This window comes from Brachionichthys hirsutus, chromosome 11, assembly GCF_040956055.1.
Source record: "Brachionichthys hirsutus isolate HB-005 chromosome 11, CSIRO-AGI_Bhir_v1, whole genome shotgun sequence".
Taxonomy (NCBI): Eukaryota; Metazoa; Chordata; class Actinopteri; order Lophiiformes; family Brachionichthyidae; genus Brachionichthys; species Brachionichthys hirsutus.
In genome coordinates this window covers 449,393-461,214 of record NC_090907.1, presented here as the reverse complement: position 1 = coordinate 461,214, position 11,822 = coordinate 449,393, and the positions used below count along the sequence as shown (strand labels likewise).

At 55.0% G+C, this 11,822-nt stretch overlaps 2 protein-coding genes across 3 annotated transcripts in view; one reads left to right on the top strand and one right to left on the bottom strand.

Annotated features, from left to right (window-relative positions):
* Positions 1 to 160: 160 nt before the first annotated feature.
* ilkap (integrin-linked kinase-associated serine/threonine phosphatase) lies at positions 161 to 5,873 on the bottom strand. Of its 2 annotated transcripts, XM_068745361.1 has the most exons (9): positions 5,591 to 5,873; positions 5,235 to 5,375; positions 4,905 to 5,129; positions 4,091 to 4,184; positions 3,926 to 4,013; positions 3,665 to 3,843; positions 3,439 to 3,558; positions 1,644 to 1,725; positions 161 to 1,112 (listed from the first exon to the last, which is right to left on the bottom strand). In XM_068745361.1, the coding sequence occupies exons 1-9, from the start codon at positions 5,631 to 5,633 to the stop codon at positions 1,005 to 1,007; spliced, it is 1,080 nt and encodes a 359-aa protein (XP_068601462.1). In that variant the 5' UTR covers positions 5,634 to 5,873; the 3' UTR covers positions 161 to 1,004. The 2 variants fall into 2 exon arrangements, with proteins under 2 accessions (XP_068601462.1, XP_068601463.1); XM_068745362.1 differs by lacking the exon at positions 5,591 to 5,873 and having other exon boundaries at positions 5,213 to 5,281.
* Positions 5,874 to 6,033: 160 nt separating this feature from the next.
* LOC137901631 (latent-transforming growth factor beta-binding protein 4-like) overlaps positions 6,034 to 11,822 on the top strand; it is a 20,683-nt gene continuing 14,894 nt past the window's right edge. Inside the window, exons 1-6 of the mRNA XM_068745675.1 lie at positions 6,034 to 6,173; positions 6,604 to 6,701; positions 7,091 to 7,093; positions 7,124 to 7,727; positions 8,219 to 8,445; positions 10,279 to 10,473. Of these exons, the coding sequence (XP_068601776.1) occupies positions 6,034 to 6,173; positions 6,604 to 6,701; positions 7,091 to 7,093; positions 7,124 to 7,727; positions 8,219 to 8,445; positions 10,279 to 10,473 (1,267 nt within the window). The remainder of the gene's footprint in view (positions 6,174 to 6,603; positions 6,702 to 7,090; positions 7,094 to 7,123; positions 7,728 to 8,218; positions 8,446 to 10,278; positions 10,474 to 11,822) is intronic.

The window sequence follows — 11,822 nt, the reverse complement described above, 5'->3', positions numbered from 1 at the left end:
CATAAACGACGTAGGAAAGATGCTGAGCGACTCAGGAGTCAGGACTCACCTGGGGTTTCACGCCGGAGGGGCGGGGCCGTGACGCACCTGCAGGACTCACCTGGGGTTTCACGCCGGAGGGGCGGGGCCGTGACGCACCTGCAGGAGTCTTATTTCGTGCTTTCATTTTACTGACAGCTTGTTTAGGAGTCTTTATTTGTTGTTCACTTCCCAGGATGCAGTATGACCTCAGTATGACCTCAGTTTGACCTCATTATGACCTCAGTATGACATCATTCTACCCGTGTGCTGTTTATCAGCTGTTGGATCTGGGTTCTTCTGGACCGGTCTGAACCTTCAGTCTCCTTGGGAACGCTCTCTGCCAACATCCAATCACATGCAGGGTCACCGAGATCAAACTGATTATTGATTACTAAACAGAGACGAGCCTCCAGGCTGCCATCGATCAGCTCAGGATCAGCCTCCGGTGGATTCTGTCTCACCTGGGTCCACATGGTGATCTGGATCAGCACCAGAAGGTTCTAGATTGTTCTTGGATCTGGATCAGCACCAGAAGGTTCTAGATGGTTCTGGTATCTTTAAACACCAACATGAACATTTTTAACTGATTCTTAATCCATAAATGGTTTTAATGTTTAAATGTAATATTTGTTCCTGACCTCATTCTGGATCAGAACCAGAAGACGTTTCGTGCTGGTTCAGAACTTCAGATCGGACCCCTTTATGAGTAAATGGGAGAATCCAGATGTTTCAGTATCCAGACGGGAATCCGGATCGCTGTCAGAATGTAATGGATCCGAGTCAGACCAGGACCACCTCCAGGTTTTATTGATCCAGATCCATCCAGCAGGTTTCCTGTGGTCCTGCTAACAATCAAACGTTGCGAGAACCAGAACCAGAACCAGATCCAGAACCTCCTTGGTGGAGGTAATGACTAGACCATCTCCAGCAGCTTTCAGCGTTTCTCTGAAGTCGTGGCGATCAATCGTTAAATCACAGCAGCTTCAGTAGCCAATCGAAACCAGGATGACGGTGACGTTGTCGGCGCAGCCCCGCCTCACCGCCTCGCCCGCCAGCTGCTGGCACGCCGCGTCGTAGCGCTGCTCCTCCTCCTGCAGACCAGGAGGATGTTAGTGCCCTCAGAGCTAAGACTGTCAACTACAGTTCCCATGATGCTTTGGGTTATGAGTTAATGTGATTTCAGCACTAAACGTCAGGTCCGTTCTATTTCTAATTCTGGTCCCGACAGCTCGTGGAACACAGACTAAAGGCGGAGCATCATGGGGGCGTGTCAGGTGCAGATGGAGGACAGGCTAACGGAGACGGATAGATGGAGGACAGGTGCAGCGGTCCTGGATCGCAGCATTTGATGCGATGGATTCAGATCGAGGACCATCACAGCAGTGTGGCGTGCCACAAGGCAGCTGCCTCGGACCTCCTTCATTCAGTCTGACAATGCAAGTACACAAATATACGCTGATGGTTCAGAACTAAACCAGGTGGTCTCTTCAGAATGTGAAGTAGCCTATGATTGGATAAAACAAAACAAGTTGGTGATATCATGATGCAGGTCATCCCGGACCCCAGGAAGACTAGCTGGCGCTACGGTATCGGCTAACGAGGATCAATAAACAAATAGAAACCTGCACAACGCCGAGGACAAAGTTGACCGCTTCATCAGCCGAGAAGACTTTGAACAAACCGTCACAGGCCAGGATGATGAACCTGCAGAGGAAGAGGAGACAAGCAGCTAACTGGAGAGCCGCTAGCAGCCTACGACGCAGAGCCGCTAGCAGTCTACCACGCAGAGCCGCTAGCAGTCTACCACGCAGAGCCGCTAGCAGTCTACCACACAGAGCCGCTAGCAGTCTACCACACAGAGTCGCTAGCAGTCTACCACACAGAGCCGCTAGCAGTCTACCACACAGAGCCGCTAGCAGTCTACCACACAGAGCCGCTAGCAGTCTACCACACAGAGTCGCTAGCAGTCTACCACACAGAGCCGCTAGCAGTCTACCACACAGAGCCGCTAGCAGTCTACCACACAGAGCCGCTAGCAGTCTACCACACAGAGCCGCTAGCAGTCTACCACACAGAGTCGCTAACAGTCTACAACACAGAGCCGCTAACAGTCTACAACACAGAGCCGCTAACAGTCTACCACACAGAGTCGCTAGCAGTCTACCACACAGAGCCGCTAGCAGTCTACCACACAGAGCTGCTAGCAGTCTACCACACAGAGTCGCTAGCAGTCTACCACACAGAGCCGCTAACAGTCTACCACACAGAGCCGCTAGCAGTCTACCACACAGAGCCGCTAGCAGTCTACCACACAGAGCCGCTAGCAGTCTACCACACAGAGTCGCTAACAGTCTACAACACAGAGCCGCTAACAGTCTACAACACAGAGCAGCTAACAGTCTACAACACAGAGCCGCTAACAGTCTACAACACAGAGCCGCTAACAGTCTACCACACAGAGCCGCTAACAGTCTACAACACAGAGCAGCTAGCAGTCTACCACACAGAGCCGCTAGCAGTCTACCACACAGAGCCGCTAACAGTCTACAACACAGAGCCGCTAACAGTCTACCACACAGAGCCGCTAACAGTCTACAACACAGAGCCGCTAGCAGTCTACCACACAGAGCCGCTAGCAGTCTACAACACAGAGCCGCTAGCAGTCTACAACACAGAGCCGCTAGCAGTCTACCACACCGAGCCGCTAACAGTCTACCACACAGAGCCGCTAGCAGTCTACCACACAGAGCCGCTAGCAGTCTACAACACAGAGCCGCTAACAGTCTACCACACAGAGCCGCTAGCAGTCTACAACACAGAGCCGCTAACAGTCTACAACACAGAGCCGCTAGCAGTCTACCACACAGAGCCGCTAGCAGTCTACCACACAGAGCCGCTAGCAGTCTACCACACAGAGCAGCTAGCAGTCTACGACGCATAGCCGCTAGCAGTCTACCACACAGAGCCGCTAGCAGTCTACCACACAGAGCCGCTAGCAGTCTACAACACAGAGCCGCTAGCAGTCTACCACACAGAGCCGCTAGCAGTCTACCACACAGAGCCGCTAGCAGTCTACCACACAGAGCAGCTAGCAGTCTACGACGCATAGCCGCTAGCAGTCTACCACACAGAGCCGCTAACAGTCTACAACACAGAGCCGCTAGCAGTCTACAACACAGAGCCGCTAGCAGTCTACTACACAGAGCAGCTAGCAGTCTACGACGCCTAGCCGCTAGCAGCCTACGACGCATAGCCGCTAGCAGTTTCCCTTTGCTGCCTGTGTTTATGCTAAGCTAACCAGCCTTTGGCTTCATACTAGCATCTTATATCACGACACAAGATTAATTCTCCTGATGGCTAAACCCAGTGTCGGTATTAGCCGTTAGCCGTTAGCCCAACCAGCGGGTCGGTTCTTGCCTGTCATTGGCTGTGAGCTGACACCTCTTCAGGTCGGGGGTTGAGATGACTCCACATCGTTTGTACTGACCGTCCCCGATAGAGCGGGACACCTCCAGGATCCCCAGGACCCGTCCGTCCCTAAAAAACACAAACCTCACTACAGAGGACAAAGACAAGCGCCGCCCAATCACAAGCTCAGACGCTTGAGGAGGCGGGCTCCCGACGCTCAAACCGTCCTGCGCACCTGACGGTTCCCCCGGCTTTCTGGATCCGCATCCTCTCCTTGTAGATCGTCGGGTTGTGTTCGTTGCTGAGCGCCAGAGTCACGGCCCTCATCCGACCAGCCGCCTGCATCCGACCAGCCGCCTGCATCCGACCAGCCGCCCCCATCCGACCAGCCGCCTGCATCCGACACAGCACTGCCTGCGAGCACACGAGCATAGTCCGACTTCAGCTGTGATGTGGTTCTGGTTCTGGTTCTGGTTCTGGGAGGTCCGGTCTTTACCCTGCTGTCCCCCAGGTTGGCCACGTACACCACGTCGTCCACCGCCAGCATGCAGGTGGCCGTGGAGCCGTCCTTCCACGCTGGTTTCCTGTTCCGCACCAGAGGAGACAGCGGGTTGGACTTCCTGTCCCCTCGTCCTCGTCCCCGCTGTGCAGCTGAACTTACTGGCTGGACGCTTTCTTCAGGAAGTCCTCATCCGTCTGACGGAAAGTGTCCACCAGGCATTTCTTGATCAGCGCGTCCACGTTCTCCGTTTTCCCTGAAGAGAAGAGGACAGGAAGACGCTGGATGATCCGTGTCCTGAGCGGCGTCCCGCAGCGTGGATGGCGAGGACCTCCACGCCGCGATGGACGGACCTCCACGCCGCGATGGACGGACCTCCACGCCGCGATGGACGGACCTCCACGCCGTGACGGACGGACCTCCACGCCGCGATGGACGGACCTCCACGCCGCGATGGACGGACCTCCACGCCGTGACGGACGGACCTCCACGCCGCGATGGACGGACCTCCACGCCGCGATGGACGGACCTCCACGCCGTGACGGACCTCCACGCCGCGATGGACGGACCTCCACGCCGCGATGGACGGACCTCCACGCCGCGATGGACGGACCTCCACGCCGTGATGGACGGACCTCCACGCCGCGATGGACCTCCACGCCGCGACGGACGGACCTCCACGCCTTGATGGACGGACCTCCACGCCTTGATGGACGGACCTCCACGCCGCGATGGACGGACCTCCACGCCGTGACGGACCTCCACGCCGTGACGGACCTCCACGCCGCGATGGACGGACCTCCACGCCGTGATGGACGGACCTCCACGCCGCGATGGACCTCCACGCCGCGATGGACGGACCTCCACGCCGTGACGGACCTCCACGCCGTGACGGACGGACCTCCACGCCGTGATGGACGGACCTCCACGCCGTGACGGACCTCCACGCCGTGACGGACCTCCCTTTAGGACTCACCGGCGGGGAACTTCTCTGCCAGGTTCCGGTGCAGATGTTCTGCTGCAAACCGGGACGCCCGCGCTCCTCCGTGACCGTCGAACACGGCGAAGTAGGAAACACGACACCTGGATCCGACGTCGTACGGCAGGGCGCCGCTCAGGTCCGGCTGCAGCACGTGGGCGTCCTGCATCTCCTCGCGCTCGCCGCGCCGCGCCGCCACGTAGCCTCTCAGCACGGGGACACCTGGACCAGAGACACGTCAGCCCTTCGTCTTCATCACCGCACCCCGTTTCTATCTGCTCTAATGAGGAAGAAAGAAAACAAACATTGTGTGGAAGAGCTGAAAACCTTCTTTTAGAACTTTCTTGATGTCCCCCGGCTCCTCCCCTTCCCTCTCCGGCTCCTCCTCCTCCTCGGGCTGCTCTCGTTTCCGCTTTAGGGTTTTCTCCTCCTCCTCCTCCTCTTCTTCGGTGGTTGGTGGCTGATCTGCTGAAACAGGTGGATGAACAGAACGTCTCGTTCATCCATTCATAAACAGTCGCTCCACTTTGAATCGGGTTTCTGGATTCATTCCTCCTCGATCCGGATCACCGATCCGAGATCAGAGCCCAACAAATGGATCGATTCCTCTGCTCTATGGTTGAGCGCTGGCGTTACTTCTCGTTACTTCTCGGTACTCCTGCATCAATTCAAGTTTAACTCACCGGATTTCTGTTTCGGTTCCGGCAGATCGTCAAAAAGATCCATTGTGCTTTTAGCTTACAGCGTTAGCTAGCTAGCTAGTGAGTGTTAGCTAGCTAGCTAACGAAGCCAGACGCCGCGTACGGTCCAGAATGTGACGCAGCTAGCTGCTAGCTGTGTCCTCGAACCGGTCCACTCACAGCAGTGGGGGGTTCGGTTCCGTTATCTTAACCGGGAACCCACGATCATTGGATTCATCGTTAGCATGGCTCCGTTCGGAGTTTCTGACGTTAGCATCAAGCCGCTTCCTGCTTCCGTTCCTGCTTCCAGGATCCTCATTGGCTACTCGCTTTGTCTTCCAGCCAATAGAAGCCGCAGAGCTGCTGTTCTCGGCTGCTATTGGCTGGCAGCAGAATAAACCAGAGATCAGAGATGAATGTATTATTCGGTCCCGTTTCACCCCAACATGCGGTTCTGTCTCCGGTTCCTTTGCACCGGCTGGATTCTAAGTCTTCACGCCGCGGCCCAGCACCCCTCCGCCCGGGAGGAGGGAGGCGTGCAGGCGGTGTGGCGGAGGCGGAGCACCGGCAGGCCGGCGGGGGAGAGGCGAGCACCGACGAACGGGTGAGGAAGAATGTGAACTTAACGGAACGACCGGTGCCGGTTTATACCGGATTTCATCCCGCGACGCTTCGGTGAAACAGGGGGGGGGGGGTCAGACAATGGAGGAATACTTGTAGCTGAAATAACTGGACCTTCAGCAGAACCGGAACCGGTTCTGCTGGGTTCAGCTCTGGTTCTGGTGGAAGCCCCTCCCCTTCTCTGAACACACAGCGCCAGCTGATCGGCAGCAACAAAGGAGGTTTAAAGGAATGCATCCTGATGCTGAACCGTAACCACGGTAACCGGACACGTTTCCAGCTCGTCGTAGAACGTTCGAATGAAGGATGGCGATAAACGGAACTTCCTGGTTCGCTTCCTGTCTCACCCGTCGGAGAACGTGATTGGTTGTTGATGCCCTGCTCTCTGTCTGCAGGCCTCGTGTCTGCGGCGGATGGACGGCGTCCCCTAAAAGCAGACGGTGTACCCAACGTGAGTCCAGACGGACGGAACCAGGAAGTAAAACCAGTCAAAGTCTCACCTGACAGCCAATCAGCCGGATGCACCTGCAGCACGCCCAACCAGTCCCCGTTCTCTGATTAGCATTAATGAGACGGGCTCAGATCAGACTAATCTGACCCCCCCCCCCCCCCCCCCCCCAGCCCAGTTGATGAATGGAGGCAGGTTATCCTCCTTGCCCCGCCCCCTGCACCCACCAAAGCTTTATTTGGTCATATTGTCCTCGGCCTGCTGGGTCACCTTTGACCTCCTGCCTTTTACTTAGCATGCTAGCATGGATAGGCAGCGCTCAAACGAATGTCCTCGGCCTTTAGCTGTCTGCTAACACGCCAGCGGACATGTTGCTATGACAACATGTGCGTCTGTTACACTTATAAAGTTCTGTTTGTTAGAATGAGAGTCAGCCGGTCTCCTCGTCTCCTCCTTTCCTGCTGTAGCCAGGTGTCTTCCCCGTTGTCATAACAACGCGTTGTGCCGGCAGTCGAGCCGCTGTCTGTGTCGACCTGGTTTCCACGGTTACCGCTGTGAGGCGCCTGCAGTGACAACTCCTCTGCTGGGACGACCGCTGTCCTCCGTCCGTCCCACCAGGGTCCCACCCCGGAACCACGCCCTCCCCAGGCGCCGTCCAGAAGCGTCCACGTTCCCCGCTGAGAGCCCGGACCCTGGTGAGTCTGGAGGCGTTTCCAGCACCGTTCTGAAGCAGGAGGAGAACCAAGCCTCCCCAGGAAGTCCTCATGTGGGACGCACGGGGGAGAGCCAGAACCACCGGCGCCAGACCGGACGTCCCCTGGAGGGAGCAGAGGTCACAGGATTCAGAACGGAGGAAAGGCCAGAAGGTCGCGTGTCCCGAGGTTCCATCCGACCCGCTCAGACGGTGGAAACCCGGAATTCTGCACGGAGAGCAGAGGACGGTTCGGTTCTGGAGTTCAATGCTGGTCCCAACAAAGAGCGCAGACTTGATCCGGACTCTGGTCCCGGTCTGGGAGGAGAGAAGAGGAGGGAGGAGGAGCACACGGAGGCGCAAGAGGAGACGAGGCTGAGGTAATCAATATCTGATCATCTGATTCAACCCACAAGGAGGTTCCTGCAGTTCTCTTTCAGGCCAGCAGGTGGAGGCGTTGACCTGGGGACACGCACGAACACGATTAATAAATGTTTCCAAAGCTTACTCCTCCATTACGCTGTCATCGGGTTTATTAGGTTACCATGGAAACGAATGTCCCCTGATTGACGTCTGGAGGCGTGAAGCTTTATGTCGGCGTGTGAAACCAACGACCACGCAGTCGTGAGTCAGAGGTCAAAGGTTGTGGAGGTCAGGGGTCATAGCCAGGGTCAAGACAGACCGTGGGAAGCGTGACAACAAGGAGCTGGGTGGGGTGGGGTGGGGGGGATTCTGGGATATGTAGTTTCTTTTTTCCGGTGCTGTTTGAACACGAAACTCTTTTCCACTCAAAACGGCGTTTCTTGGTGTCGGTTCTGGTTCTGGGTGGGATGTGAATCCGGTTTGTGTGTCTGTTGTGTGTTTGTGCCAGCCGGAAGGAGGCGCAGGCCATTCTGCTGAGGAAGAATCTGTCGCAGGGAGGAAGAGGAGACAAGATGGCTGCCCTGCTGATGAAGCATGTGGAGAGGGAGAGAAAGAAACTCCATCCTGAGAACTCTTTTAAACCCTCTCCTTCATCATCATCATCATCGCCCCCCTCCGTGAAGACTTTCCACACCCAGAATGGCCAGTACACCGTCTACTTGACCACACCCACTGGTGAGTCCAGCCCACATCACACCTGTGAAGCATCACCTGTAACAATAGCATGCTAACGTGCTCGCTGGTTTGCTACCTGGCGGTTAATTCACGATGAAGTTTAAAGGGCGACGGTTCACCCCGGTTGGGAAACGGTTTCTGCCTCGAGAAACGGCTAACTGAAGCTGCCGTCACAATGCAACATGCTAGCAGCAAGCTAGCAGCAAGCTAGCTTCGGAAATTAGGAGAGGATTGATTCCAAGATGGAGGGTCTTGACCCTAACCCATTTCCCCAGAGTATGGGTGGCCATGTTCGCCATGAAAGTCATGTTAGCACGGCACATTCCTGTGATCGAGTGACTCGTCTGGTGTTTGGACATGCTAATGCTAACGCAGCGGGTCACGTCGGTCAGCGCCGTGTTGTTGGAAGAAACGACGGCGATTTAATGGAGCTGGAATTCCTCGATTCGACTGTGTGAACCTCAGATAAGGTGAAAGTTCCATCGCTGAGATTAGACCGGGAAACAGTTCCTGCCATTGTTTGGCTCGGAAATGAACGGAATAACGGAATGAAGGATACGCTTCAGGCAGAAGTGTTGATGGAGGAATTATCAAGCGTTCCTGGGAACGTCTGAAGGGAAAGAAAAGAACCCGACACAAGTAAAGACTTGGCCTGAAGCTAATGGGCTAGCAGACAATGGTCTGTCTTCTGCTAACAGACCTGACGGCGGCTAAAGCTAACGCGTCGGTGGTCCTAATCATGCTAACACGCTGAGGTTTAGGTTAACGGTTCTGAGGCCATACTGATGCTAGCAGACAGAGGCTAAAGCTAACGGGTAAAGTAATATAACTCCCACAGGAAGTGTTTACCGCCTGCTCAGTTTCTGAGCGTCATTTATACAGCTAACATGCAGCTAACGTTTTGGGTCGCTACCGTTTGGAGACTTAGCTAAATGGCTTCTTGTCTCGAACTTTGTCTGACTGTTCTAACTTTCATGTCAATTTGTCAGTCATGTGTTGCTAAAGCTAAATGCTGTATTATCATGTTAAGCTAACGTTTCCTTTCCTTGTTCTCTGGCTTTAACTGGTCTGCTTCGGTGTTGGCATCCGGATGCAGCAACCAGAACTACCCAGATTCCTGGGAATGAGCGGCTGTTTCCAGCGATGCTTCCTGGTGTGTTTAGAAACAACCAAACCTCGACGTGAGGTCACCGCGTACGTCCGCATGAGGTCATAGACAAACAGTCGCAGAAACAACCAGCCTCTATTCCTGCTGTCCTCCAGGGACAACGAGCCCCGCGGCAGTCACGCTGTTAGCTTCGCATTCTGCCTCTGTTTGTGTTGCCATAGAAACACAAGACAAAAATGTACGTGTCGTACCTTCCTAAAGTAGTAGCGGTCGTTAGCGTCAGTCGTACCTGATGCACCCGGACGACACACGTCGGCGCTGGCCCGATGGACCGGATCCCTGCGAAACATTTAGCTTGGAGCCCCGCCCAGTTCTGCACACTGCTTTCAATTATCTCTCTACTGCTCTCTCTCTCTAACTTTCTGCTGCTCGCTCGCCCGCCTCATCACATACATGTTGTTTAGGAGAAAACAGAGTGGAGAGAGCAGGAAGCGCCCGCTTGTCGTTTTTCTTCCTTCCTTCCCTCCCTCCCTTTTTCCTGGTTTTAGTGCCGCTGCAGGAGACAGAGAGAGAGAGAGAGAGAGAGAGAGAGAGAGAGAGGTTTGGGAGTCGGGTCGATGCGAGGCGTTCACAAACTCTGATTGCAACACAAAGTGAAATGCTCCTGCCTCGCCTCTGCTGTTTTCTGTCCGCCGTCTTCACCGTCTTCATCTCTCCTCTGCCAGCTGATGGGCAAGCGGCCGGAGGGGGAGGAGGAGGGGAAAGTATCCAGGTGATGTTCACGCCGACCATCTGCAAGGTGCACTGCAGCCAGGGGCGATGCATCAACTACTGCGAGCGAGGCAACGTGACCACGGCGTTCAGCGGCGGCGAGGGCGGAGGGAGGCGGGACGCCTTCCACGGCCCGGGCTTCAGAGTCTGTGAGTTCAGCTTCAGTCCTCGTAGCTCAGAACAATGCTTTCATGGCTCCAGTACGAGCTGATTTCACTGCGTGAACCTGGACGGCTGCGTCAAACTGTATGTGTATAATAGTCTCCGCCCCGTTTCACCCACCTGTAACCGCCAGCTTTAGCGTGACCTTTTTACAACACCACTGCGAATCATGCATCACAAAAACCTCAGCATCGAGTAGAATGCCATCAAATGTTAGCATGCTAACAGGCTAACCCCAGGTTAAACATTAGCAGTGCTAGCATCGCCACTTTGACCATGCTAGGACTCGCATGCTAAGATTTAGCTGAAAGCGTTAGCTTAGTGTAGCAATGAATGAGTGGCAGGTTTGTGAGAGACCAAAAAAATCCAACGGGTGGCTCCGCCCACTAACTTGTGGCTCTGCCCTCGGCTCTACCGCCGTGGTGGGTTGGTTAGTCATCCTGACCAGCAGGTGGCGGCGTTCAGATTTTCAGATATTTCTTGCAGATAGTTAACAATAATAATATTTTACCGGAACGGTTGTCATCTTTTATTTGCAAAGCATTGTGGGATATTCTACCATCTTCTACCCCTACAAACGAACCCAAAGGCCATCACTGAGAAGTTCTGGAGTTCTGACCCAACGCTGGGGTGTGGGTTCAGTCCGGGGGGTGTGTGCTGTGGCCACGCCCCGTCTCCCAGCGGGATGGATCCGGTTTAGATCATCGTCCTCCTGGTTGGGATGGGGGGGGGCATGTGTAGCTGCGTCATGTGACCTGCAGCTGTTTGGCGTCCGAAGCAGAACCAGTAAATAGTTGCGTTGTCTGAACTGACGCCAGGTCAGCGGAGTGCGATCATCGGACCTCCTGCTCTGCGCTCCGTGTTCTTAGCGTGACCAACCTGCCGTGCGTCACGTGTGATCGTTTCGCTACGCTAAACGCTAAACAGCTCCTCTCTGATTGGTCCCTGCAGCTGGACATCTGTAAACAAAAACCATGTCCACATGTTGGGTTGAGGGAGGGAGAGAGCAGGAGGGAGAGAGGGAGGAGAGAGAGGAGGAGGAGGAGGACATATGGCTTTTATCACTCGTTTAACCCTTTCTCTCTCTCTCTCTCTCTGTTCCTGTGATGTTTTGTTGCTGATGTGTGAATGTTTCAGCTAGCAGCTAAAGGATAGCAACACACACACACACACACACCCTGCCGTAGGGCGGAGGCTATGACATCATGGGGTTGAAAGGTCAACCCAAACCCTCCTCGGCCTCCAGCGAGTTTTTCTTTCTCTGAATGAACTTTATTGGCACAAACGAACATGACGGCGTGGACCTGGTCGCCACAATGACCAAATATGGTAAACA